At 44.8% G+C, this 23,975-nt stretch overlaps 2 protein-coding genes across 11 annotated transcripts in view; one reads left to right on the top strand and one right to left on the bottom strand.

Moving 5' to 3' along the window:
• The window catches only part of CDAN1 (codanin 1), a 95,903-nt gene extending 76,267 nt beyond the window's left edge, over positions 1-19,636 (bottom strand). For 7 of the 10 annotated variants that reach the window (XR_012655792.1, XR_012655793.1, XR_012655795.1 and 4 more), the window contains exons 1-10: positions 19,474-19,636; positions 12,484-13,199; positions 9,930-10,154; positions 8,966-9,159; positions 8,313-8,432; positions 6,094-6,172; positions 5,477-5,597; positions 4,313-4,422; positions 3,520-3,609; positions 1,211-1,286 (exon numbers count right to left, since the gene is read on the bottom strand). Coding sequence is in view for 5 of the 10 variants with exons in the window: in XM_032781500.2 (XP_032637391.1) it covers positions 1,211-1,286; positions 3,520-3,609; positions 4,313-4,422; positions 5,477-5,597; positions 6,094-6,172; positions 8,313-8,432; positions 8,966-9,159; positions 9,930-10,154; positions 12,484-13,199; positions 19,474-19,569 (1,827 nt within the window). In the remaining 5 variants the exon portion in view is untranslated. Of the gene's footprint in view, positions 1-1,210; positions 1,287-3,519; positions 3,610-4,312; positions 4,423-5,476; positions 5,598-6,093; positions 6,173-8,312; positions 8,433-8,965; positions 9,160-9,929; positions 10,155-11,948; positions 12,040-12,483; positions 13,200-19,473 lie in introns of those variants that run through there. The other 3 variants (XM_032781501.2, XM_032781503.1, XM_075065447.1) reach the window with 3 other exon arrangements.
• A 192-nt stretch (positions 19,637-19,828) lies between these two features.
• On the top strand, positions 19,829-23,530 carry LOC116825456 (uncharacterized). Its single transcript, XM_032781492.2, has 2 exons — positions 19,829-20,577; positions 22,428-23,530. The coding sequence occupies exons 1-2, from the start codon at positions 20,121-20,123 to the stop codon at positions 23,084-23,086; spliced, it is 1,116 nt and encodes a 371-aa protein (XP_032637383.1). The 5' UTR covers positions 19,829-20,120; the 3' UTR covers positions 23,087-23,530.
• The last annotated feature ends 445 nt before the right edge of the window (positions 23,531-23,975 follow it).

The raw sequence follows: 23,975 nt of genomic DNA, 5'->3' as shown, positions 1-23,975 counted from the left end.
GGATGGTTGTGCAAGGCTAACAGAAGTAGAGAGCAGTAAAATCTATTTTGCTCACTAAAGTCAGCAGATGACAACTGGGAGCACATTTTCAGAATAAGATGCCATTTTTACAGTCTCTTTTCAGATTAGAAATACACTGAAAAGGTGGGATTTTCAACGGTGACTAAGGAAGTTGGGTGCCCAACTTGCAAACTGGACACCTAATTCCCTTAGTCTCCTTTGAAAATCCCAACCTAAAGGGACATTGATCTCAAAGTATGCATTGAAAATAGTTTCAAGTACTACACCTGATCAAGCCTCTCTGACAATTTTTTGCAGTTTAGATTATTTTTTTTTTAGATCTCTCTTTAGTGCTGTGTGAAAGGAGACCCCGCCCCCCCCCCCCCCCCCCCCCCCCCAAACAAGGGAAACTGATCAACTCTACAGGATCAACAATGGAAATGACTACACACAAAGCAAACGAGCAGAAAATTCTCTCTCTCACAGTGATCTCACACATTACTTGGAACAACAGCAGGCAAAAAAATTAGACAGAACAACAATAATGCGTCAGACAGCATCGAATCTTCTTCCAGGCATAAATAAACCAAAATCAGGGGCCATCATATCCAGACCAGGATCCAGCAGCAACAGTTAATTCCACTGAGAAACACAACAAACATAACCGGGCAAGTCTGAATCAGATACACATCAAAGTCTAACCGTTTTTTTAAAATTTCCAAATGTGTGAATTTTTATTGCTGGTAAAACATGCCAGGTGAACAGCGGTCGAGACCAAAGCCCTTTGTAGTCACAGCTCCATACACAGCCCTGTTAGTGTGCCACAAACCTGACAGAAAAATCATCTCTAAAGTAGAATAGATCAAGTAATCCAATCTCCATCATCAATTAATTCCCTGGTATGTCTGTCCATTGTGGTATGTATGGACACATGTCCACTAGGAACTGTAGTGGGAACAAACTTATTTTACACAGCCCATTCTAAAGTTATTAGATAAGCGTAGCTTTCTACTGATCTGTGCCAGATTTGAACTGATAAAATTATCCCTGGGAGATATCCATTTTCCCAGCCCCCTCAAATAATTCCATCACTCTGGAAAGTGTTCAATTACAGCAAAAAGTATGTGTACAAATGTATAAATACTAGGTTACATTTTGCTATAGCTTAGCAAAATTGCTCTGTTTTTGGAAAATACAGTAAATTATTTACCTGGATAAGCTGTTTCTGAAAGAGCCTGGCAAAGTGGCTGTGATTACAGGCTGCTGTGAGGTGATTCATCATAGCCCTGGGAAACAAAACAAACTGCTAAAACCATAAAGAGCCAGTCAAAACAGAGTCTACATACAGCTATAGCAGAAGCACAATGTGATTTCTTTAAAAACCAATGCCTTCCAATGTCATAAGAAAACAAGGAAAGAAGAAGTGGGACAGCTAAACACTGAAGATGGGGTGGAGATTAAAGATTATCTAGGCATGGCCCAACACCTAACAAATATTTGCCTCAGTTTTTAATGAGGTTAATGAAAAGTTTAGAGATAGTGGCAGGGTGACTAATGGCAACAAGATATGGAGGTAGAAATTACCACATCCGAGGTGGAAGTCAAACTCAAACAACTTAATGGGACTAAATCAAGGGTCCCAGATAATCTCTAGCCAAGAATATTAAAAGTGGCGACACATGAAATTGCAAACCCAATAGCAAGGATGTTTGATGAATTTGTAAACTCAAGGGTCATACCCTACGACTGGAGAATTGCTAATATAGTTCCTATTTTTAAGAAAGAGAAAAAAAGCAATCCAAGAATCTACAGGTCTCTTAGTTTGCCCTCAAATGTATGCAAGGTCTTGGAACAAATTTTGAAAGAGAAAATAGTTAAGGACATAGAGGTGCACAGTAATCGGGATAAAATACAACACGGTTTTACAAAAAATGGATGATGCCAGACCAACCTGACCTCCTTCGAGAAGATAACTGATTTTTCAGAAAAAGGAAATGCAGTAGATCTAATCTACCTGGATTTCAGTATAACATCTGATACAGTTCCAGATGGGAAATTATTAGTTAAATCAGAGACAATGGGGCTTAATATGGGAACTGAAACGTGGATATGGAACTGGTTAAAGGGGAGACTACAAAGTGTCATATTGAATAGTGAACCATGAGGCTGGAGGGATGTTACTAGTGGAGTTCCTCAGGGATCAGTCTTGGGACCAATCTTATTTAACAGTTTTATTACTGATGTTGGCACAAAAAATGAGTGTGCACTAACAAAATTTGCAGATGATACAAAGTTGGGAGGTGTTGCCAATACAGAGGAGGATCAGAATATCATACCAGAAGATCTGGATGACCTTGTAAAATGGAGTAATAGAAATGGAATGAAATTTAATACTGCAAAGTCATACATTTAGGGACTAACAACAACAATTTTTGCTGTAAGATGGGGACTTATCAGTTAGAAGCAACAGAGGAGGAGAAAGACCTGGGTGTATTAGTTGGTCACTGGATGCCTATGACAGTGTGATGTGGTGTGAAAAAGGCGAATGCAGTCCTAGGATGAATCAGGAGAGGTATTTCCAGTAGAGGCAGGGAAGTGTCAGTATCATTATACAAGGCTCTTGTGAGACCTCATTGGAGTACTGTGTGCAGTTCCTTTCTCCCATGTTTAAGAAAGATGAATTCAAACGGGAAGAGATGCAAAGAAGGGCTACTACGATAATCAGAGAAAGGGAAAACCTACCTTTTGAGAGGAGACTCAAAGAGTTTGGCTTGTTTAGCCTAACAAAAAGAAGGCTGAGGGGAGATATGATTGTTCTCTATATATCCGTCAGAGGGATAAATACCAGGGAGGGAGAGGAGTTATTTAAGTTAAGTGCCAGTGCAGACACAAGAACAATGAATATAAACTGGCCATCCAACAAGTTTAGGCTCAAAATTAGGCAAAGATTTAATCCCCAATGGCTGGGGATGGGAAACTAGATGGGGAGGACTCTGAGTTATTACAGAGAATTCTTTCCCTGGTGTCTGGTTGTGGGTCTTGCCTACATGCTCAGGGTCTAACTGATCGCTATATTTGGGGCTGGGAAGCAATTTCCCCCTGGGTCAGATTGGCATAGGCCCTGGGGCAGGGGTGGGAGGGGTGTTGCCTTCCTCTGCAGCAAGTGACTCCTTTCCCCATGAAGGTGTAAATGGTGAATTCTCTGTAACTTGAAGTCTTTAAGCCATGATTTGAGGACTTCAGTAACTCAGCTAGAGGTTAGAGGTCTATTTCAGAAGTGGGTGGGTGAAGTTCTGTTACCTGCCACGTGCAGGAGATCAGTAAGACTAGTTGATCACAATGGTCCCTTCTGAACTTAAAGTCTATGAGTCTATTCTGCTCCAAAACATGAGACTGTAAAGCAACATCATCTTTATAATTAGCTCTGTGCCTTCTGTGCATCTACCGGCTTCAGGGACAGAAATAAGTTTTTACTGGATTTCCTATTAGCAACCCAGAGCTGCAGCACCAATCTCCTACCTGATCCTGTTGCCCAGAACTCTTTCAAAGTCCCAGCCTGGTTTTTCATGGTTATCCTCCCACTCACGCAGCAATTCATAAAAGATGTCCCTATTGAACAAAAGATGCAAACATGTCAAGTCCTCGGCCTTCAGCATCTGAACCAATAGCAACTGATGCCCAGCCAACAGTTCAGAAGATATTCCCTAACTGAATACACTCCAAACTGAATAAAAGTCACATCTCCAAAGCCTCATATATCCTACCATTTTGCAGCAGTGACCATCACTACTGAGATTATTAGTTTCAATCTGCAGCTCACCACTGACAAGTGCTCTGCCTGAGCTCAGGCATAACGACAAAAACACCCATCCCATTATTAGACAGAGTAAGGGTCAGATAAGCAGATGAACCTGTGTGGTGGATCCCTCAATGAAGCAAAGAGAATAGGAACCACATGAAATTACTTCTACAAGAAAAAGAGAACAAGTTGAGAGGAGACGCTCCCCTACTCTCCCACCACAAAATAGAAAAGAGACAGAAGGAGTAGCTCCAAAGGCTGAGCTGAACCAGCACTGCATTGTGCTGCACTTTCATGTCAACAACTTCTGCAGAATTTAGGCTTCCATTGTTTAAAGAGATTAAGTCCTTACTCCCTGTAAATAGCAAAGGCCTGTGTTTTTAGAGCAAAACATCCCTAAGTCTATCCTCTCTATGCTGTATATATGCAGTATAGCTGGATGTTATGTAATCCAGTTGTTCACAACCATGGATAGAACATACCCCCCACACACTAAAACTGGAGGACATTTACCTTTGCTTCTTAAATATATGAAAAGCCCTGTCACTTGGAAAGTTAGAACGATTGTCTGTTTCCGGCTGGAAAGAAACGGACTGGACAGATGAAGGCAGCAGGAGGGATACCTATTGAACATATAAGAGTCCATTAGTATAACGTAATTCTCTGATTTGACATACAGCCTAACAGTTGGAAGGGTAAAAAGAAATGAACGTGAACTGAGATATACCAGAGTCAAGCTGTTCAGACACTAACCATTTCCTAACCACTAATGAGTGACTGCTGGTCAGCACTAGTGCAGAAAAGGCACAGACACAGTCACTCAGTAGGATGGTAAGGGGGCATCTCCCATCGCTTTTGAGGAACTCTCCTGAGACCAGGAAAACAGAACTAGCAGGCGCATGCCCTGGAGAAAGAGCCCTGTGCAATCATTTAATGTGTGTCAGCTCAACACAGGGATTCTGAGAAGGTGAGAGTAATAGCTGGCGATTCCTATGTCATCATCTCTCCTCCCCTCTTCTGAAAGAGAGAGAATCCCTTCAATCAGTAAAACAGCTTCATCACAGCTGCTACCTCTATCTATACGGTCCTCATCACATGAGCATTTTGCAATCAGTGGATTTTATCCCCACAACACTGCTTTCAGGCAGGGAAGTACAACTCCATATTCTAATTTTTTTAGAACCGACTGGGGTCTGAGGCAGAGTAGATTAAGTGTTTTGCACAAAACAACACAGGAAGTTTGTAGCTGAGCTGTGAAATGAACCCAAGCCTCCTGAGTCAGAACCCAATGCCATATCCATTAGGTCATCCTTCCTACCTCCAGACTCACCACAGGGAAAAGGGTAAGAGTGAAATCCTGGCCCCACTGAATTCACTGGGAGTTTGGCCACAGACTTCAATGGAGTCAGGATTTCACTGTAATTGGAATACAAGTTAAAGGAATTCCCAGCTACAGGTCATTGGCCCTAGCAATGCACAGGCTCAGTCTGGACAGGAAAGGGTGGTTTTAACATAGTCTCCCAGTAAATTGAAAAATGAAGCTCCAAAGCAGGATGAACAGGATTTGATATCAGAACCATCAAACTCACTGTGGCAAGGGAGAGATAGGCAAGCATATTACTGGCAACCCCTTGGAATTTCATACATTCAACTTTCTAAGGACTATTCATATTTTACCTTGGCTGTGCTGCTTTCATAAGCTTTCATAAGCCTCGCATGCAAGCCAGGGGAAAAGGATGCAATCCGCTCATTCTCAGCCAAAAGTTTCAATGTCCCCCTTTCTAAATAAGAAATAATTCTGCAAAGAGAACAGACACGGAACACAACACAGAGAGCAAATCTAAATAAAGTGTACATTTATCTTACAAAAAACATGCAGGTTTAACCACTAGCCACCTGGAATCTGGATCCTACTGGCATCAACAGGACACACTGCAAATGCTATAGTCGCACGGAGGTGACATGGAGGAAAAAGTCCACTGAGTTTTTCCTGTTCTGGTGGCATCCGAAGCAAAACACCAGTTACACCAAATTCCAACTGCATTTTGGATGTGTTACCTCATAGCCCACCATTTCCCTGTGGGACACTTATACTGACGCAAAATGATGCAGAGGTCACCACAAAGAAAGGTCCTAGTTTTCTAATTCAATTGAGTCATTAACTCAGTGCATGACTTTGCACAAATTACTCAAGACCATGCCCCTAAAATGACTTCAGTGAAATCCAGACGCATGCTCTCTCGCCCTGTCACACAACTCACCTACATCCAAAGAAAGAGAAAGGTTCAACTTACTCAAACTGACAATCCAAGACCTGCACAGCAAAATAAACACAGTTGTGTACGTTTTGAAAATGCTGTCGCTCTACTGCATCTGAAAACAAAACCGCATTTAACAACAATTGGTGGAAAATTCAGAAGCTAAATAGAAAAATCTAATGCAATTAATTGAGAGGGATGCAGGAATTACCAAACCCAGTCACATCATTGGTCCATCAAGATCAGCAGCCTCCTTCCATCAGTAACCATTACCTGACATGTAACATGAAGGCAAAACACCCCATTCTAACATAGTTGGCCAATTGTGCAATGTTGCATGAGGGGGAGGATTCTTCCTGATCTCTGAGGGAATTATCTGGAGCCTGCTCTGAAGCCTGATATTTGATTGCCATTATTCTGTGCAGATTTGGTCACCTCATCTCAAAAAAGATAACTGGAATTGGAAAAGGTACAGAAAAAGGCAACAAAAATTATTAGGGGTATGAAACGGCTTCCATATGAGAAGAGATTAATAAAACTGCGACTTTTCAGCTTTGAAAAGAGACAACTAAAGGGGGGATATGATAGAGGTCTATAAAATCATGACTGGTATGCAGAAAGTAAATAAGGAAGTGTTATTTACTCTTTTACATAACACAAGAATTAGGGGTCACTAAATGAAATTAATAGGCAGTAGGTTTAAAACGAACAAAAGGAAGTATTTCTTCATACAACGCATAGTCAACCTGTGGAACTCTTTGCCAGAGGATGTTCTGAAGGCCAAGACTATAACAGGGTTCAAAAAAGAACTAGATATGTTCATGGAGGATAGGTCCATCAATGACTATTCGTCAGGATGGACAGGGATGCAAAACCATACTCTGAAGTGTCTCTAGCCTCTGTTCGCCGGAAGATGGGAATGGGCAACAGGGGATGGATCAGCTGAAGAACCTGGCATTGGCCACAGTTGGAAGACAGGATACTGGGCTACATGGACCATGTTCTGACCCAATTTGGCTGTTATTTTAATCGGTAGAACTACCAGCATTCTTGTTGGACAAAATTATCCACCTTTTCTAGTTAGTAGTGGGCAATCAACTAGATCAGGTCATGTTAACGCCTTAAATCTCAGCCTTGGACAAGAGGCTGTTTCTCTCTTAAGGGTCAATCTTACAAGTAATGGAATTTCCACTGATGTCAATGGGAGTTAGACATGCACAAGGCTTACAGGAGTGAGCCCGTACAAAACAGATGTGGACTCCTGAGACAGCTTCAATGGGATTCTACTCATCCCCTCCTTGACGAAACAATCAATTCAAACTGATTTGGAAGAGGATGAATACATTGGCAGCACTATGTCCACAGACTGCCAACTGTGGGCCAAAACACTGAGCAAATACAACCAATTATTAGACTCCTCCAGACAGTGGCTGGGGTGCACTGTGCTACCAAAGTCAAGACCAACTGGGGTCCTCCAGATCTGTAGGTGACAGAACAATAACAGCAGCCAAAAATGGAGCCTTTTCCTAACAGATAACAGGAGCTATTCTCAGCTAGAAGTCACTCTTTGCATACCTTACCCAAAAATCAAGATGCTGACTAACTTAGCGTAAGGTCCAAATCTGCCAAAAAAATGTGTACAGTTCCCACTGATGGGAACTGCACATGTGTCCCTAGGCAGAATTAGACCTTAAACTTACAACGAGTTCAACAGTATTTCTGCGTTTGAAGGAAATGATGGGAGGAGGAAATCTGGTGAATCACTCTTCTCTCTGAAAATTTGTTTTAGCAGGTAAATATGGAGTTCTTAGACAATAGCAATGAGCTACCATAACCTGGTTTTCAATAGCCTACTAGATTATAAAACAACCATTCATTCCAAATGTCAAACTAATTTGGTGGCCTGGTCTATAAGCTGTGGGCTACATACCACCTTAACTCCATAGTGGAACATCCCCTCATATCAACAGGAGGGTTATACAAGATCAAGGATAGACACTGGTCTTTTTGTAGTAACTAAGCTTTTAGGGTTCTTTATTTGTTCATATTCCATACCACTGAATGCCATATTCCATACCACTCACTGAGATATGCTAACTCAACTTAATGCAGGCCTCAGAAGTCTTCAGTGTAATGACTTTTGGTCACTAAATCCCTGAAGCTGGATTTGAACCGCTTGAATGAGAGGTGATATGCTCTGTATCCCATTACCAGGCCTAGGAACAATCTAATCTCCATTCAAGAGCATTGCTGACCTTTACATTCTTGATTGAATTCCAGGTCATTCTCACCATCTTCCGAAGAAGTTGTTCCCTTGGACGTTAGCAGCTGCAGGACAAAGAAGAGCTCCAGGAAAATATTTGGAACCAGATTTTCTGAAAGAGGAAGTAAGATAAAATGGTTAGATACTCAGCATTAGTCTATGTTAATAAATCAAGATAACAGTAAGGATAATCAAATCTCAAGCTTACAGTCTCAGCTGATCCATACAGGACTCAACAATGCTCATACACAGCCATGTGCATTTGGGTAGGTGCATTATAGAAAGCATTTTACCTCCTTTCCTCCAACAGTTAAACCATGGGTAACAGTTTAAAACAGCTTATAAACCACTTCAACCTCATAAGCATGGTCAGGGAAGAGTCCTGGCCTCTGGTATTTACTTTTCCAGTTGGGCCAATGCAGTTTGAGTCTCCTGAGGGGTTCAGGGAATTGTGTAGGGCCCATCTCGTTTTCTAGGTTTCTGTCCAGTAAGGGATAGATATACTCTTTTGAGTAGGATGGAGGTTTCTGTTTATTTTTCCAGGCAGCACTCACTTGTATGAAGTCATCCGTGCACTCTGGAAATAGTAAGTATTTAAAGAAGATATTCCACACTACGGTCATCTCACTACTCCCAGTTCTTTACCTGCTATACAAGTTGAATAGAGCTGAGCTAGCAGTTCCAGCTGTTTCTTGCAGGAAACTTTACTGAGATCTGCACAGGTCACTACCTGACTATCAGTAGTGAGGCTTCCATTCCAACTGTAATTAGGCTTGGTAGGTGTACTGGGATCCAGAGACAGGCCTGCAGGAGATGATGTCTGGTGCAGCAACTTGCATCTGAAATTCAAAGTCAATGACTTACAGAGGAACTGAAGATGACACACACCACATTCAACACAGGAAGATTTCTTCTTCTTCACTGTATGGTTTGCTGGGATTCCTACAAGAACTGATCACAACATTTATAGAATCTAATGCAGTTCCATACAGGAGATGGGTTAAATAACCCAATACCCAATTTCCGCCCAATGACAAAAGATTGTGGTTAAGGCACAGAAAACTGGAATTCAAGAGAACTGAGTTCGAATTCTAAATCTGCTGTGGCTCAGAGTGTGATCCTAAGCAAGTCACTCAACCTCTCTGTCCTATAGCTTTCCCTTTCCTAAAATGGGCTGATAGGCACTGCATTACACCTCTGCGCACCCTATTAGCTTTCAGTAGGTTTGCATAGGTAAAACAGAGCATCATCTGAAGACAATGGTGTTACATAGGTATGTTTGAGGGTGCAGTCTGACCCACAGAACTTTGCATTAATGCAATAAGGAACAACTGAAATAAAATAAATTCAGGACCAATATGATGCCAGAGTCACTTTGCAGAGTAGAAGCACACCTTTAAGTGAAGAGTGAGGCTGAAAATCTGAAAACTTGTTAGTCTGATACCAGGTTCATTTTCATCTCATCTGCTTTTAGGTCAATTTTTGATTAAACAACTAGTATCTGGTCTGGATATTTTCTGTTAATTTACAACTTCTTATTGGCAATGTCCTAATAAAGGGAGAGGTATGAATCCCTGCAGATATGTTCCCACCCCTGTTCATACTGTACCGTTCTTTCTTCAGCATCTCCCTCTCCTCTTGAAGGCTGCTCCCTGTTATGGAGGTAACATTCCCTTTCTGGATGGCAGCAAAGGTCTCAAGACTGGTCCCAGATGGAAACCGAGCAGCTGGAGACTGGCTGACTGGCGTGGAAGTAAAACACATCTTAGGTTTTGAGTGGGAGCGCTCAGAACTCACTGGAGTTGGGTTGATTCGTCTTGATGGCTTGCTTTTGCTGCAACAATTTAAGAGAGGCTTCCTCTTAAATGAAGCATAAACGGATCATCAAGAGAGAAAATAGCCGTCAAATCCATCAAACTCTTTCAGAGCATTTTGATGCCAGTGTAAAATTGATAAGGAGAGAATCAAGATACAGTGCAACTGTAATCGCATCTGGCAGGGTGGCAGATTTTACCCCAGTCAGGAGACAAAGAGTGGGTATATCCTACAAATATAGACTTCAATGATCCTGATGAAGTAAAACTTATTTCCTGCTACTCCACTGCTGTGACTTAAAAGTAACTATGATCACTATGGGGGAAAACGGATGAAAAATGAATACTACTCAACTTATCTATCCACTTGTCCTACATTGTAAGACTGCTAACCTAGGATATACCAAGTTCTGGCTGCTCATCAGTTCATCACATAGTTCCAAAATGTTCATGAAAGCATGACATAGCAACCAAAGAGCGTCACTGGAAGTCAGGACTCCCAGATTTCTTTTTTTGCCTCTGCCACCACCCTGCTTTGTAACCTGGACAAATCCTAATTTCTCTGCACCTCAGTTTACCTATTCATATAATATTGCTTACCCACCTCACGAGGGTGATGCGAGGCATAAGATTTGTAAAGTGCTATGAGATTCTTGGGGAAAAGGCTCCATAGAACAGTAATATGTCATTTTAAATGAAATGTAGAAATTATGATAAAAATCAGTGTTCTAAAACTGACATCTCTTTTCCCAATGAATCTGCTGCCTGCTACAATGTTAGCTGCTAGGGACCTCAAAAGACTACTTATACTGTTACTTCCAGACTTATATTTGACCGGTCTCCTCACACTTTTCACATCAGTCACACTCTCCAGAGCTTGAAACTTACTGCTTGTGATGGAAATGCATCATATCCTGCAGGCCAAAGCCATCTAACAGAGCATCATAAGGATTTCCCATCTTTAAATCCCCATCCTCCATGTGGGATCCTATTTCTCAGGAGAACCAAGAGTTCTAACTAGCTCTAAAATCACCTCAATTAACTGACGTTAGAACTGCACAGACCAGGCAGCAGAAGCTTGACTCTCCCTGCAAGGTGGTTACTTTTGGGTGTGGGTGTGAGGGAAGAGGTGTAGATGGACCGGGTCTAAGAGGAATTGCTACATACTGATTCAACTGTAACTATAGCTCCTTGAAAGAGAGCAGATACTCCCTATCCCACCCCTCACAGAGAGAGAGAGCACTGACTCACAGGAAAAGAATTCTGGTAGTCTACACTGTGGTACGGAGAGCTGTGCATCAGCTACTGTAGCAACTGTTTGGAATTCTGAACCTATGTACTTTGAGGTCTACTAAAGGGAAGAAGAGTAAGGTGGCTAAGATTAGTGGGCCAGACTTACATTACGTTCAGCTAAGTCTAGCTAGAGAAGCCCCTGCCTTGATCTGAAGAGGCCTTTCAGAATCACACATCTTTCAGATTTTCACAGATAGCCATGACCTAAATTTTCGAAAGTGATTTTAGGTGGTAAACATGAGAGACCTTAAAGGTCCTGATTTCTCCTTTATTGAGACCTAGCAGTGAATCTTAGCTTTTATTAAAAATAGAGAGAGAGAAAGGACCAACAGCTTGTACCACCAGGAAGAGCTGCACCGCTAGCCAGCCCAGCTAGAAGAGATCATTGGCATTCAGGGGAAACTCATGCACTTCAAGAGCCAAACAGAACCCACATGCCATCCATCCACCCAGCCCATTACCACAAGGGATCCACTTCCCTCTAACCGCCACCACAGAGCCAGAGACATACGATGCCTCACCTGCCAATGCTGTTGCCACCAGCAGTCTCAGAATGCCTATTTGCCATCCTGGCAGCTGTTCCAGACAGCTGCAGCAAAGTAGAGGAGCCACCTAGGATTTCATACTGAGGATAAGCCCTATCATGTTTAAATACAACTGTAAAGAGTCAAGTTAATGCTGACTGACTGTGATTCACTGGTCATGGCAAATGAGGACAAAGGTGTGCTGAGCATCACATTACCACTGTCTCAACTCTTCACAACTGTGTTTAATGGTAAGATTTCCTAATGAAGATGAGCCCCTAGAGGAGCTTCAGAAGGATACTGGGGAGGGGGAAGCATGCTAAGTTGAGAAACATAGGCTGCACAGCATAGCAACAGCCCCCAATCTGCAATCTATTACAAAACCTTTATAACTGAGATGGTATAAGACCACCTATACATTATTACCTGTGAGATAACAATGTCAGCTGCTCCCAATAAATAACCTGCAGTACTCAATGCTGCCAGCACGATCAGAAAAATAAAGAGTGCAACAAGGAAGACTTGCTCTTACTTTGTCAAGCCAGAAGCAGCACTCATTGGTGGGAACTCCTCCAAGTTGTTGAGGTTCAGCTGATCAGGTGGGGAATTAGCTGAGGTAGGACCCACCTCACTCCGTTTCCTCCTCCCGCCACTCAACGATGCGCTGTCACCCTTCCCATCCTCCTCTTCAGTGAGGCTTCGCCCTATGTCCCGAGCCACTTGCTGGCCAGCGGCATTGGCAGAATTGTTGCCTTTTCTTCTCCCTCGCCTCACTGGCAGGACATCTGGTGTGGGCATAAGGAAGCTGCCCAAATTGGCCTTCTGAGATGAACGTTTCTCGCTGTGGTTGAACACAGGGCTGCAACCAAAGCTTGGGCTGGTGTTGGGGAAATCACTGCTGGGGCCAGATAAGATTGACCCAGTAAAGGCAGAAGAGCCACATGATGCAGCAGAGGAGGGAAAACTAGCATCTGGGGTATAGGAGCTAGCTGGGGTCATCTGGGAAAAGAGTTGCATTCGGCTGCTGCATGATCCTGCTGAGTTGCCTGCCCTCCTTTCTGACCCTGTCTTTTGGCTCCCATGGCTAGCTGAGCTCCTCAGGACCTTAGAATTTGGGGTTTTAGCAGGGGTAGAGGGCCCATTGGTCAAGATCTGACTAGTCTGTTCCCTTAAAAAATTCAACAGGAAAGGCACAAAGTCTTTCTGAAGCAAACTATGAGGTACCAGCTTGTCATGGACATGGTTCTCCTGCAAGGAAAGAGAACAAAATATTAATAAAGATACCCGTGGACTTACTCCAATCTGTTTTTCTCTCTCTCAAATACTGGGCACAAATTCATCCTCATCATGGATTCTAACACTTAAGCTGAGGGAGTGTCTCTAGTAGTTACAGCAAGGAACAGATTCAGGAGTTCTTGGTTCCACAGAATTCCCAAGTCTGACTATTATTCCTCAGGCCCAAATTTTCAAAAGCAGCCACTAATTTTGGCTGCCCAGCTGGAAACAATTGGGGCCTGTCTGACAGAAATGCTTAGCACTCACCACTGCACCTTGTCATTGAGAGCTGTGGGTGATTAGAACCTCAAAATCAGACCCCTTTAAAATGTTTCAAGTAGGGTGCCAAAAATTGAGGCAAACAAAATTAGAGGACAATTTATTAAACCTGCAGGTTCTCTGTGCTCCGGTTTCCTACTAATACCGTCTACTTTCTCAGAGGGTGCTCCAAAAATAAATGATTGTTTGTATAACGCTTTGATATCCTCACGTGCAGGACACAACAAAAGAGAAAAGCTCTTACTTCATTTTAATAAAGTCATATTATTCACTTATGAGATCACAGAGCTCCAAATATAGTATGCTACAACTTTTATGATGCACAAAACTAATATTCAAGAAAGCTAAATAAAAATGCAACATTAATATATTTTAAATCTTCATGGGAACATAATCCTTAAAAGGGTAACATATGTAAATTATCTGAGAATTCTACCATTGGTTTTTAAAAATTATTATAATACTTTAAAATTTTGTATGCAGTGTAAAAAAAGTCACTCTGCTCTTTCAGTGCATCACATTTCTGTTTTCCTCACAACAGAACTAGGCAAAGTTAGACACACTGCCAGAAGAACTCTCTTGGATACTAATTCTTTTTTGTACTGAGACCTGGCAACCACATTGTCATTCTCCTCTCTTAGGCCCTATCCAAAGAGGAAAAGCTTTATTTCCCTAAGTGAGACCCTGGTGAAATGGAAAGCAGGAATTTCAGAAGACAGCAAGTACTTTATTTTTATGGAGCTTTTTCTTGAGAGAGGAGGTAGCGGAACCACTATCTTCCTTTGCTTCATATATGTGCCCCTTCAAGAAGCACATGCTGGGAGACTTGGCTGAGAATGCAAATGAATTTCAGTTTTCCGCTCAAGTAAGAAAAATCTGCAAAGTCTCTCTCTGCTTTTCCACTGTTCATTGTTTTCCAAAAATATCTCTACTAATTAGAGCACAAAACAGACCTGGATTTTATCAGCTCTGATACAGACTTGCTAAATGCCCTTAGACTCAGACATTAAGGCCAGAAGCATCCATTGTGATCGTGTACTCTGATCTCCCGTACACCATAAGAGACAGAACCTCACCACTCACTCCCCTAATAGATCCATAACCTCTGGCTTAGTTACTGATGTTCTTAAGTAATCATTTAAAGACTTCAAGTTACAGAGAATCCACCATTTGCTCTAGTTCAAACCAGCAAGTGCCCATGCCTCATGCTGCAGAGGCAGGCAAAAACCCATCAGGGTCTCTGTCAATCTGAGCTAGGGAAAAATTCCTTCCCAACTCCAAATATGACGGTCAGTTGAACCCTGAGTGTATCAGCAAGACTTGCCAGCCAGACATCTGCAAAAGAATTCTATCCAGCAACCAAGAGTCCTCTCCATCTAGTGTCCCATCGCTGGATAATGGGGATATTTGTTACTAGCAGTCGCAGATGGGCCACATGCCATTGTAGGCAGTCTAATCATCCCATCCCCTCCACCATAAATTTATGCTCAGTCTTGAAGCCAGTTAGGTTTTTATACCCTCTCCTCCCTCGGAAGGCTGCTTCAGAACTTCACTCCTCTTTCATTTCATTTCATAGGTGCCGACTCTGTGCGTGCTCTGGGGCTGGAACATCCGCAGAAAAAAAGAGCAGGTGCTCAGCGTCCACTGGCAGCCTTGTTGATCAGCTCATACCCCTCCTCCACAGTGCCTCTCACCCATCAGTGATCAGCTGTTCAGCACCATACAGGAGGCACTAGGGGGTGGAGGAGGAGGGGCAAAGGTGGGGTGGAACAGGGCGGGAAGAGGCAGGCTGGGGTGCGGGAAGAGGTGGAGTGGGGTCAGGGGTAAAGGGGGGGGGGGGGCGCAGAGGGTGTTCAGCACTCCCCAGGGAAATCACAAAGTCCACACCTGTGCTTCATCTAATTTCAAGCCTAAACTTGTGGATGGCCAGCTTATACCCATTTGTTCTTGGGTCAACACTGGCACTTAACTCCTCACCCTCCCTGGTATTTATCCCTCTGATTTATGTACAGAGAGCAATCATATCTCTTCTCAGCCTTCATTGGACAAAAGTCAACTTGGTTTCTGTAAAGGCAAATTATGTCTTAATAATCTATTAGAGTTCTCTGAAGGGGTCAACAAATGTAGACAAGAGGGATCCAGTGGACATAGTGTACTTAGATTTCCAGAAAGCCTTTGACAAGGTCCCTCACCAAAGGCTCTTATGTAAATTAAGTTGTTATGGGATAAAAAGGAAGGTCCTTTCATGCTGAGAACTGGTAACAAGAACAGGGAACAAAGGTAGGAATAAATGGTAAATTCAGACTGGAGAGGGGTAACTAGTGTGTTCCCCAAAGGGTCGTCCTAGGACCAAGTCTATTCACTATTTCATTAATATCTGGAGAAAGGGGTAAAGTGAGGTGGCAAATTTGCAGATATACTAAATCGCTCGAAACATTATGGACACTAAAGAGGCGTTGTGAAGACGTCTCAAAAGATCTCACAAAACTAAGTGACTGGACAACAAAATGGCAAATGAAATTTAATGTGGATAAATGTAAAGTAATGCACATTGGAAAAAATAACGCCAACTATACATACAATATGATGGGGGCTAATTTAGCTACAACAAATCAGGAAAAAGAGTCATCGTGGATAGTTCTCTGAAGATGTCCACGCAGTGTGCAGAGGCAGTCAAAAAAGCAAACAGGATGTTAGGAATCATTAAAAAGGGGATAGAGAATAAGACTGAGAATATATTATTGCCCTTATATAAAGTGATGGTATGCCCACATCTTGAATACTGCATACAGTTTTGTTTTGTTTTTTTAAATATTTTATAATGGAGCTATACCTATCTCCTAGAACTGGAAGGGAGCCTGAAGGGTCATTGAATTCAGCCCCCTGCCTTCACTAGCAGGACCAAGTACTGATTTTGCCCCAGATCCCTAAGTGGTCCCCTCAAGGATTGGGCTCACAACCCTAGGTTTAGCAGGCCAATGCTCAAACCACTGAGCTATCCCTCTCCCAAATGCAGTTTCCTCATCTCAAAAAAGATATACTGGCAATAGAAAAGGTTTAGAGAAGGGCAACTAAAATGATTAAGAGGTTGGAACAGATCCCATATGAGGAGAGATTAAAGAGGCTAGAGCTTTTCAGCTTGGCAAAGAGGAGACTAAGGGGGGGAATATGATAGAGGTGTATAAAATCATGAGTGATGTGGAGAAAGTAGATAAGGAAAAGTTATTTACTTATTCCCATAACATAAGAACTAGAGGCAACCAAATGAAATTAATGAGCAGGTTTAAAACAAATAAAAGGAAGTTCTTCACACAGTGCACATCAATTTGTGGAACTCCTTGCCTGAGGAGGTTGTGAAGGCTAGGACTATAACAATATTTAAAAGAGAACTGGATAAATTAATGGAGGTTAAGTCTACTAATGGCTATTAGCCACGATGGGTAAGGAATGATGTCCCTAGCCTCTGTTTGTCAGAGGGTGGGGATGGATGGCAGGAGAGAGATCACTTGATCATTATCTGTTAGTTTCACTCCCTCTGGGGCACCTGGCATTGGCCACGGTCGGCAGACAGGATACTGGGCTAGATGGACCATTGGTCTGACCCACTATGGCCGTTCTTATTTGGTTAGACTAAAAAAGCCAAGCTCCTCGAGACTCTTCTCGTAAGGTAGGTTTTCCCTTCCTCTGATCATCCTAGAACCCCTTCTCTGCATCTGTTCTAGTCTGAATTCATCTCTCTTAAATATGGGAGACTAGAATTACACACAGTATTCCAGATGAGGTGTCACCAGTGCCTTGTATAAGGATACTAACACTTCCCTATCTCTGCTAGAAATACCACACCTGATGTATCCTAGGACTGCGCCCTTCACCAAGACAGTTACCTTGTCAGACCATCAGGTTTCCCAGCTGTAAAATGGACTCACAATGCAAGAGCAACTGGGTAAAATTCTAAGGTCTGTGTTACACAGGAGGTCAGACGAAATGATTGAATACTCTCTTCTGGCATTAACATCTAAGAAAATGGGATTATTACTTGTCTACCTCACAGGGGTAGTGTCTTAATGAGTGAGATAGCTGTGAGGGTTAGTTAATATTTGTAAAGCACACTGGCGTCCTTAAGCAGAAAATGCTATAGAGTGCAAAGCCTGTTTTCAAATACAATCCCAAAAACACAATCATGCACAACCAACGTTTATTATTTGTATTACAACAGAACTGAGAAGCCCCAACCAAGACTCAATGCTAGGAACTCTACACATACAAGGAGACACAGAAAGGCAGTGGGAGAACCAGGGATATAATCCAAGTCTCCTGATTCCCAGGCCAGTGCCTTCTCACTAGACCTCTAGTCTCCCTTTTAAGCAATATTCTTCTAGCTGGCAAAGCTGCACCAACAATGACTTCATAATATATCTCAATTTTATCTCTTTCCCTTTGCTTTAATTTTTATTTCAAAACTGCAGTGATCATCTTTTGATTTGACTTCTTTTCCACAGGATATAGATTTTTCTCCCATGGTGGCTTTTATTTACAATCACATAATTAAACTACATTTATACAGTACTTTTATTCCCAAAAAGATTCTAAATACATCACAAACGTAAATGTATTTAACAATTATTATCAATTCAGCTCCTTGATTCACAGTAACTGTTGCATTAGAAAGTGGCACCTGCTCAGCACCAATGCTATACAACAGTTTTAGAAAGGAAGCTAGAAGAAATAGTGCAATTACCTGAGGTGGCCTTTGGTAAAGATAGTGTTTACCACCTCTAACTTATGAAAAATGCCAAGGGGTTTTAATAAAGTGTTTTACATCTCATGCAAGAGACAGCACGGACAGCAGCACAGCACTCCACTGCAGCAATCAGTCAGTACTAACTCAGAGTACTAAATTGCCACTCTTTTCCTGAAGCATTCTGAAATTCTGAATTTCTTTGGAAGTCTCCTATTCAAGTAATAACCAGGCTAGATCTCACTTAGCTTATCAGGTTGATGAGAAGATGTTAATAGAATGTGCCTTTAAAATAGCATTTGATAACAGCTTGCTGCAAAACTAGCAGATGGAGCTCATAAATTACAGGGACAGCCACATTTCAGGAATACAAGAGAACGGTGTGAGGGTTCTGTAATACACTTGGCTCTGTAGCTCAGGCTGAGTCTATCTGGACTTCTTCCTCAGCTCTCACTCGGCCAAGCCTTCCTCAGTGGCTACAAACCAAAACAATAATCAAGCAACTCTGTGGGTCACACCAGGCCTGGCAAACTGCCAGAAATAAAAAGCTGTACCTTATTAACGTGAGACGTAAGTTTAGCTACCCTTCTCGTAATACAGCTCACGGAAACTGCGGGCAGCGCTGAAAGCGGGGGGATGGGGACAGCGCAGGGGATCACACCCAGCTGGCACTTTATTTATACAGGCATTACTGGGGCTGGGCTGCTGAGGAAGGACACGCCCCAAGCGCTTCTTTACCAGCGCCGCTGCTCCTCCCGCGTTATTTTCCTCCTGCCCCTGTAAGCACTGGCCACCGCCAGGGCGCAGCACACAGGGTGCCAACTTCATGCGTTGCCCTACGCCTGGAGAGCCCCGGTCCCCGCCTTGGCTCCTTGGCTGCCCGGACTCCCTCAGATCAGTACTGAGCAGGACACGAGGTTCCCTCCCCTCCAGAGATGCTGCGCCCGGCACGCCTGGACTCACGCGGGCCCGAGTGTGCAGGGAGCCCGGCAGCCCCCGGGAACAGCCCCCCGTGCTCAGGCGAGCGGCGCCCCGGCGGGCTGGGCGCATGGCCCAGAGGCCACCACGGGGCAGTTAGGCTGCAGCCTAAGACGCCAGTCTCCAGCCACCGCCGCCACAAGGACTCCTGGCGCGGCGGGCCGAGGAGTCCGGGCTGCAGCAGGCCCCGGCCTCGCGCTGTTAGGCTGAGGGCGGAGCGGCGTCACACAACGCTGCCGGGCTGCGCGTTACCTCGGCTGGGCGGTGGCTGGGGCCGTGCTCGAGCCACTGCACCACTGCGCCGGGCGCCACCTCCTCCCGCAGCAGCAGCTCCAAAACAGCCGCCATCCCCGGCCCCGGCCGCCCGCCCGCCCACCGAGCAGGCGCACAACGCACGTCGCGGCGCGCGGAGAAGAGCGGCAGGGGGTGGGGTAGACCCTGCCTGCCCCCGAGCGCCAGGGACACCAGCTGTGGGCGGGGCTAGAATGTTGTACCACGCGGGCGGGGGCGGTGCTGCCACCAGCCTACTCGGGACGAGGGGGGAGAGATTGGGATCAGATTTGCGCCGGGGGGGGGGTGGTTGTGACGCCAGAAAGGGGCGGGGCCAGGACGCTCTGTGCCGGTGGTGGGCGGGTCTAGGTCGGGCGGACGGGGGTCTCAGCGGGGATTCCCATTGGGGAGCGGCGCGCGCTGGCTCCCTGCGCGGGGCGGGGCCGCCCGGACACCGACTCCCGCCCTCTCCTCATGTCAACAAGCGGGGCGCGGGGCGCCTGCGCTGGGGGCTTGCGCTTCCCTCGCTCTCGTGCGCGGCGTTGGTCTCCTGAGCAGGGCCCGGGCTGTGGCGTAGTGGCGGCCGCGCACCGATCGCGGCGGCCCGCGGGCCCCGCCCGCAGGGGAGGATGATGGCCGAGGACTCGCCCAAGCGGCGCAAGGCCAATTTCAACGAGGCGGAGACTGAGGTGCTGATCGAGCAGGTGCTGAAGCACGAGCAGCTGCTGTTCGCGGCAGGGCCGGGCCGCGCCTCCCCGGGCCAGAAGCGGCGGGTCTGGGAGCTGATCCGGCACAAGGTGAACCCGGTGGCCGCCTGCCCCCGCGACGTGGAGGATCTCAAGAAGCGCTGGAGGGACCTGAAGCGGCGCGACCGCAGCAAGCTCTGCCGCCTCTCGCAGGGCTGCGGCCCCGCCGGCCCCCCCGGGGGGCTCGGCCTGCTGCTGTGCGCGGAGGAGATGCCCCAGCTCGCCCCGCAGCCCGACCACCACCGGGCCTACGGCTCCGCGCTGGGCCCCGCCGAGGCCGTGCCCATCGTGGGCGGCATCGACACGCTGGACCTGCCCGGAGCCTCAGTAGTGGACATCGGTGAGCTCCGGGGCTGGTGAGGGGGGAGCGGGGCCCCATGCACCTCCGCCGGGGCCCGCCCCCCATCGCCGGTCTGGGCCTCCGGCGCGCGGGAGTCGGCGTTGCCATGGAGCCGGGGGATTAGCCCCTCCAGGTCACTTGTCTTGAGCAGAAGAGCGGATCATCCCTCCCGCAGAGAGGCCAGCTCAGCCCCTCTGCAGCGCCCGGAGGGCTCCGCATTTGGAGGGGCGGGGTGCTTATTTCCCCCCATTGGACGCGGAGAGGGGGCGCCTGTCAGCTGGGAGCAGCAGCTTTGGTAAAACGCGGCTTACTTCCAGCCCGCCCGCCAGTGACCTGGTTCATTCTTAATGATTTATTTATTTTTTTGCCCTGTCGGTGACCCCGTGTGACTCCTTCCCTCACTTTAAGCAGTGGTAGATGTTGGTCTGCAGCCTGTCCCTGAGGTGCAGCCTAAGAGACAGGTCCAGAGCAACACTGAGACTCCCCCCAACCCCCACACAATTCCCCTTTACTCAGGAGACATCGCAAATGACACAGATGTAAGAGGGACTTACCCCAGGCAGTCTTAGGCTTGAAGCTTCATGTGTTTGCTTATGCCAGTCTCTGTTCCAGTATGACCCCCCTCTTCCAGTGTTTTAGGGTCCAAGATGTATATCTTGTTTGTATGAAGAATTAATTTATATTATAGGGGCTTTTTTTTATTTGTGTTAAATCTGTTTCTCTGGTGCTTAGCACATCTAGTTGCAAAGTGCATTGTTAGTCTCTCAACTTGCAAATACTTATTTACCTGCTTAACTTTATTCCTGTAAGGTGTCCTATTGATTTCAGTGGGACTACTCTTAATCGTCAAGGTAAGCAATGTAAGGATCTTAAGCATTATCAGTTCACCTTCTCATTCTATGCCCCCAAGAGGGGGAAAAAATCTCATAGAACACTATCTGGCCTTATGGGTAGACTGCGTAAAGTATCAAGTCACAAGTAATTATAGTTGTCAGAAGAAAAGAACACAGCATGTTTTGAGCAGCAGATCCTTGTCTTCAACAATTTAAAAAAAAAAAAGTCTTCACTTACTTGCTGATTCGCTAGAGGTCCCAGTTGTGTGTAAATTAGGGATGCTCTACTGTACAACAAACCAATTTTTTCAAAATAATTTCTGCTTATAGTGGTTTTCTCCTCTCACCCAAGTCACATAGATGCTGAACTGTTGGCAGGTTTTGCAGATAGGTTGTGAAAAATGAACGGACGTATTTTGGATGTGGTGCATTAGACCCAGCTGCACATGTGCAAATTTGGATCATTCCTTCCACTCACTTGCAATTCCACCATACAAATTCCAGCCTTTGTACACTGCAGCCAACTGGTAAATTACACCCTGTTGTGCATGGGTCTGCAAGGTGTGAGCTTTAGTGCAATGAAACTTACTTCAGGCAAGGAAGAGTAATTCAGATAGGATGTCACTTTGTTTCTGCTTTGCAGATACTGGGTTTCTTGTGCTGAGGTGGGGGAGAGGAAAATAGCAGCTTGGAATGAACTTAATCTCTTCTGTAGCAAATGCTTGGGGAGTAAGTGACTTCAATCTGAGATTTGCAACACCTAGAGCTATGTCATTTACAGTGAGCATGTTTCAATTTTTTTCCCTACCAGAGGAGATGATACCTATGCTACAAGTTTCGGGGATAATTCAGTACAGGTCATCATTATAGGGTCTTGACAGCAGAGTATTAACTTCCACATAAATGCCAATAGTGCTCACTGGACAGGTAGAGGTTTGATTGACCACAAAGATAATGAAGTCTGATGACTCCTGTTTCTGGTTTTGTTTTTTTTTGTCCTCCTCCATGCCCTTTTAGGGTTTACAGATGATCCTGGTCCATCCCACCAACCCTGCCTTGAGAAGATGAACTTAAAAGAGGAAATAGTAGTGAAGGTAGTAGAGCCAGAAGAAAGTTCTGAGGACATGGCTGTGGTTCCACCTAGCCAAGAGCAACTGCCATTTCTGGGAACAGCTGGGGGTGGCTTGTCTGGGAAAGTAAAAGCCAAAACAAAAGGCCGGTCTCAGACAGACCAAAATGAAATTACTGAAGAGGACCTAATGCAGATCCAGCAGAACCAGATGCAGGTGATCCAGTCTGGCTTTGACAGTGTCAACCACAACCTTCGGCTGCTGCAGCAAGGCATGCAAGATCTCAGCAACAGCCTCAGTATTATGGCACACACACTGGTGGCTATCAAAAATGTTTATGTGAAAAACAACACTGGCCCAACCACCTATGCCACCACCTCTACTCAGACCACAGCAGGGTACCTGAGTCCTGGGTCGCCCCAGATCTCCCCAGCTGAGGACAGAGGCAGAGCACAGGTGGCTGGAAGCAGTAGCAGAAGCAGCAGCTGCAGTTCCAGCTCTATGTCTCAAGAACCAGGCCCTTCAGAATTTCCTAGACCACCTCTGAGAACCATTAAGAAAGAACATCCAAATGGCTGCTACTATTTCTGTTTTGCAGATGTTTAAAACTTGAATATGTGTAAAGTGACCGATGTTAGAGGTCCTGTTGTATGCGCTGCTCCACCCTGCGACTATAATGGAGCACATTGGACTTGCCTCCTGCTTTTTTTTCCCCAGTGGGGAAAGTTTCACATTAGGTGGCATTTGACACTAACTACCAATCTCCCATTTGTTAACACTAACTGTTGCAGTTGGTTAATGTCTCTCTTCTGTTTTCTTCACCCCCTTCTTTCAAAAAAAAAAAAAAAAAAAAAAATCCAATTTATTTTGACTAAGACTCTTGTCTGTATCCTCTTTGGGTTAGTGTGACTTTTTGAACATAAAAGGCATGATGGAGTGGGGTGCAAAGGTAATGTTACAGTTATTTAATAACTGAAGCAGAATCTGTTAGTTACGCAAGGTATGTATTTTTTTTAAATCCAACTGAAAAAATAGTTGACTTTAAATTTAGTATCTGCTATTTTTATTGTATTTTTAAAAAGACTTTAAAAGAAAATCTGAGCTGTGCAAGGTATTGCAAGAGTTTGGCAACTTTACCTCCTGGGGGGACGGGATAGAGCTAGGCCACAGAGCTGCTGATCCAGGAACGTGCTGCTCAGATTTCATCCAGCATTGATCGATCTGATCACTGTTCATTTCCAGCTCTTCAGATGCACCTTCCCTGCAGAAGCATTTTGCTTAACTGCAATGAAAGTGGAGACTATTTGTCATATAATTTAAAAAAAAGAGAAATATAGCAAAAAAAAAATCATTTCTAGTGAGTGATGCCTGCTCTCAATATGGAACAATCTTTGCTGGTATAGCTTAGCACCAGGTTCTGTCTTCAACAGAGCCAGCGTGCTTTCTGGGGACAAAAGTCACACTATTTGAAAGAGGTAGAAAAAAACCCCATGTC

This window comes from Chelonoidis abingdonii, chromosome 4 (genome assembly GCF_003597395.2).
Source record: "Chelonoidis abingdonii isolate Lonesome George chromosome 4, CheloAbing_2.0, whole genome shotgun sequence".
Classification (NCBI taxonomy): Eukaryota; Metazoa; Chordata; order Testudines; family Testudinidae; genus Chelonoidis; species Chelonoidis abingdonii.
The sequence above is the reverse complement of the archived record's forward strand: the minus strand, read 5'-3'. Positions and strand labels throughout refer to the sequence as shown.

What these genes read in the sequence shown, in the direction of transcription:
- LOC116825456 (XM_032781492.2), top strand. Translation starts at nt 20,121, where the DNA reads ATGATGGCCGAGGACTCGCCCAAGCGGCGCAAGGCCAATTTCAACGAG. An exon ending in AGCCTCAGTAGTGGACATCG is followed by an intron (nt 20,578 to 22,427) that starts GTGAGCTCCGGG and finishes ATGCCCTTTTAG; the next exon opens with GGTTTACAGATGATCCTGGT.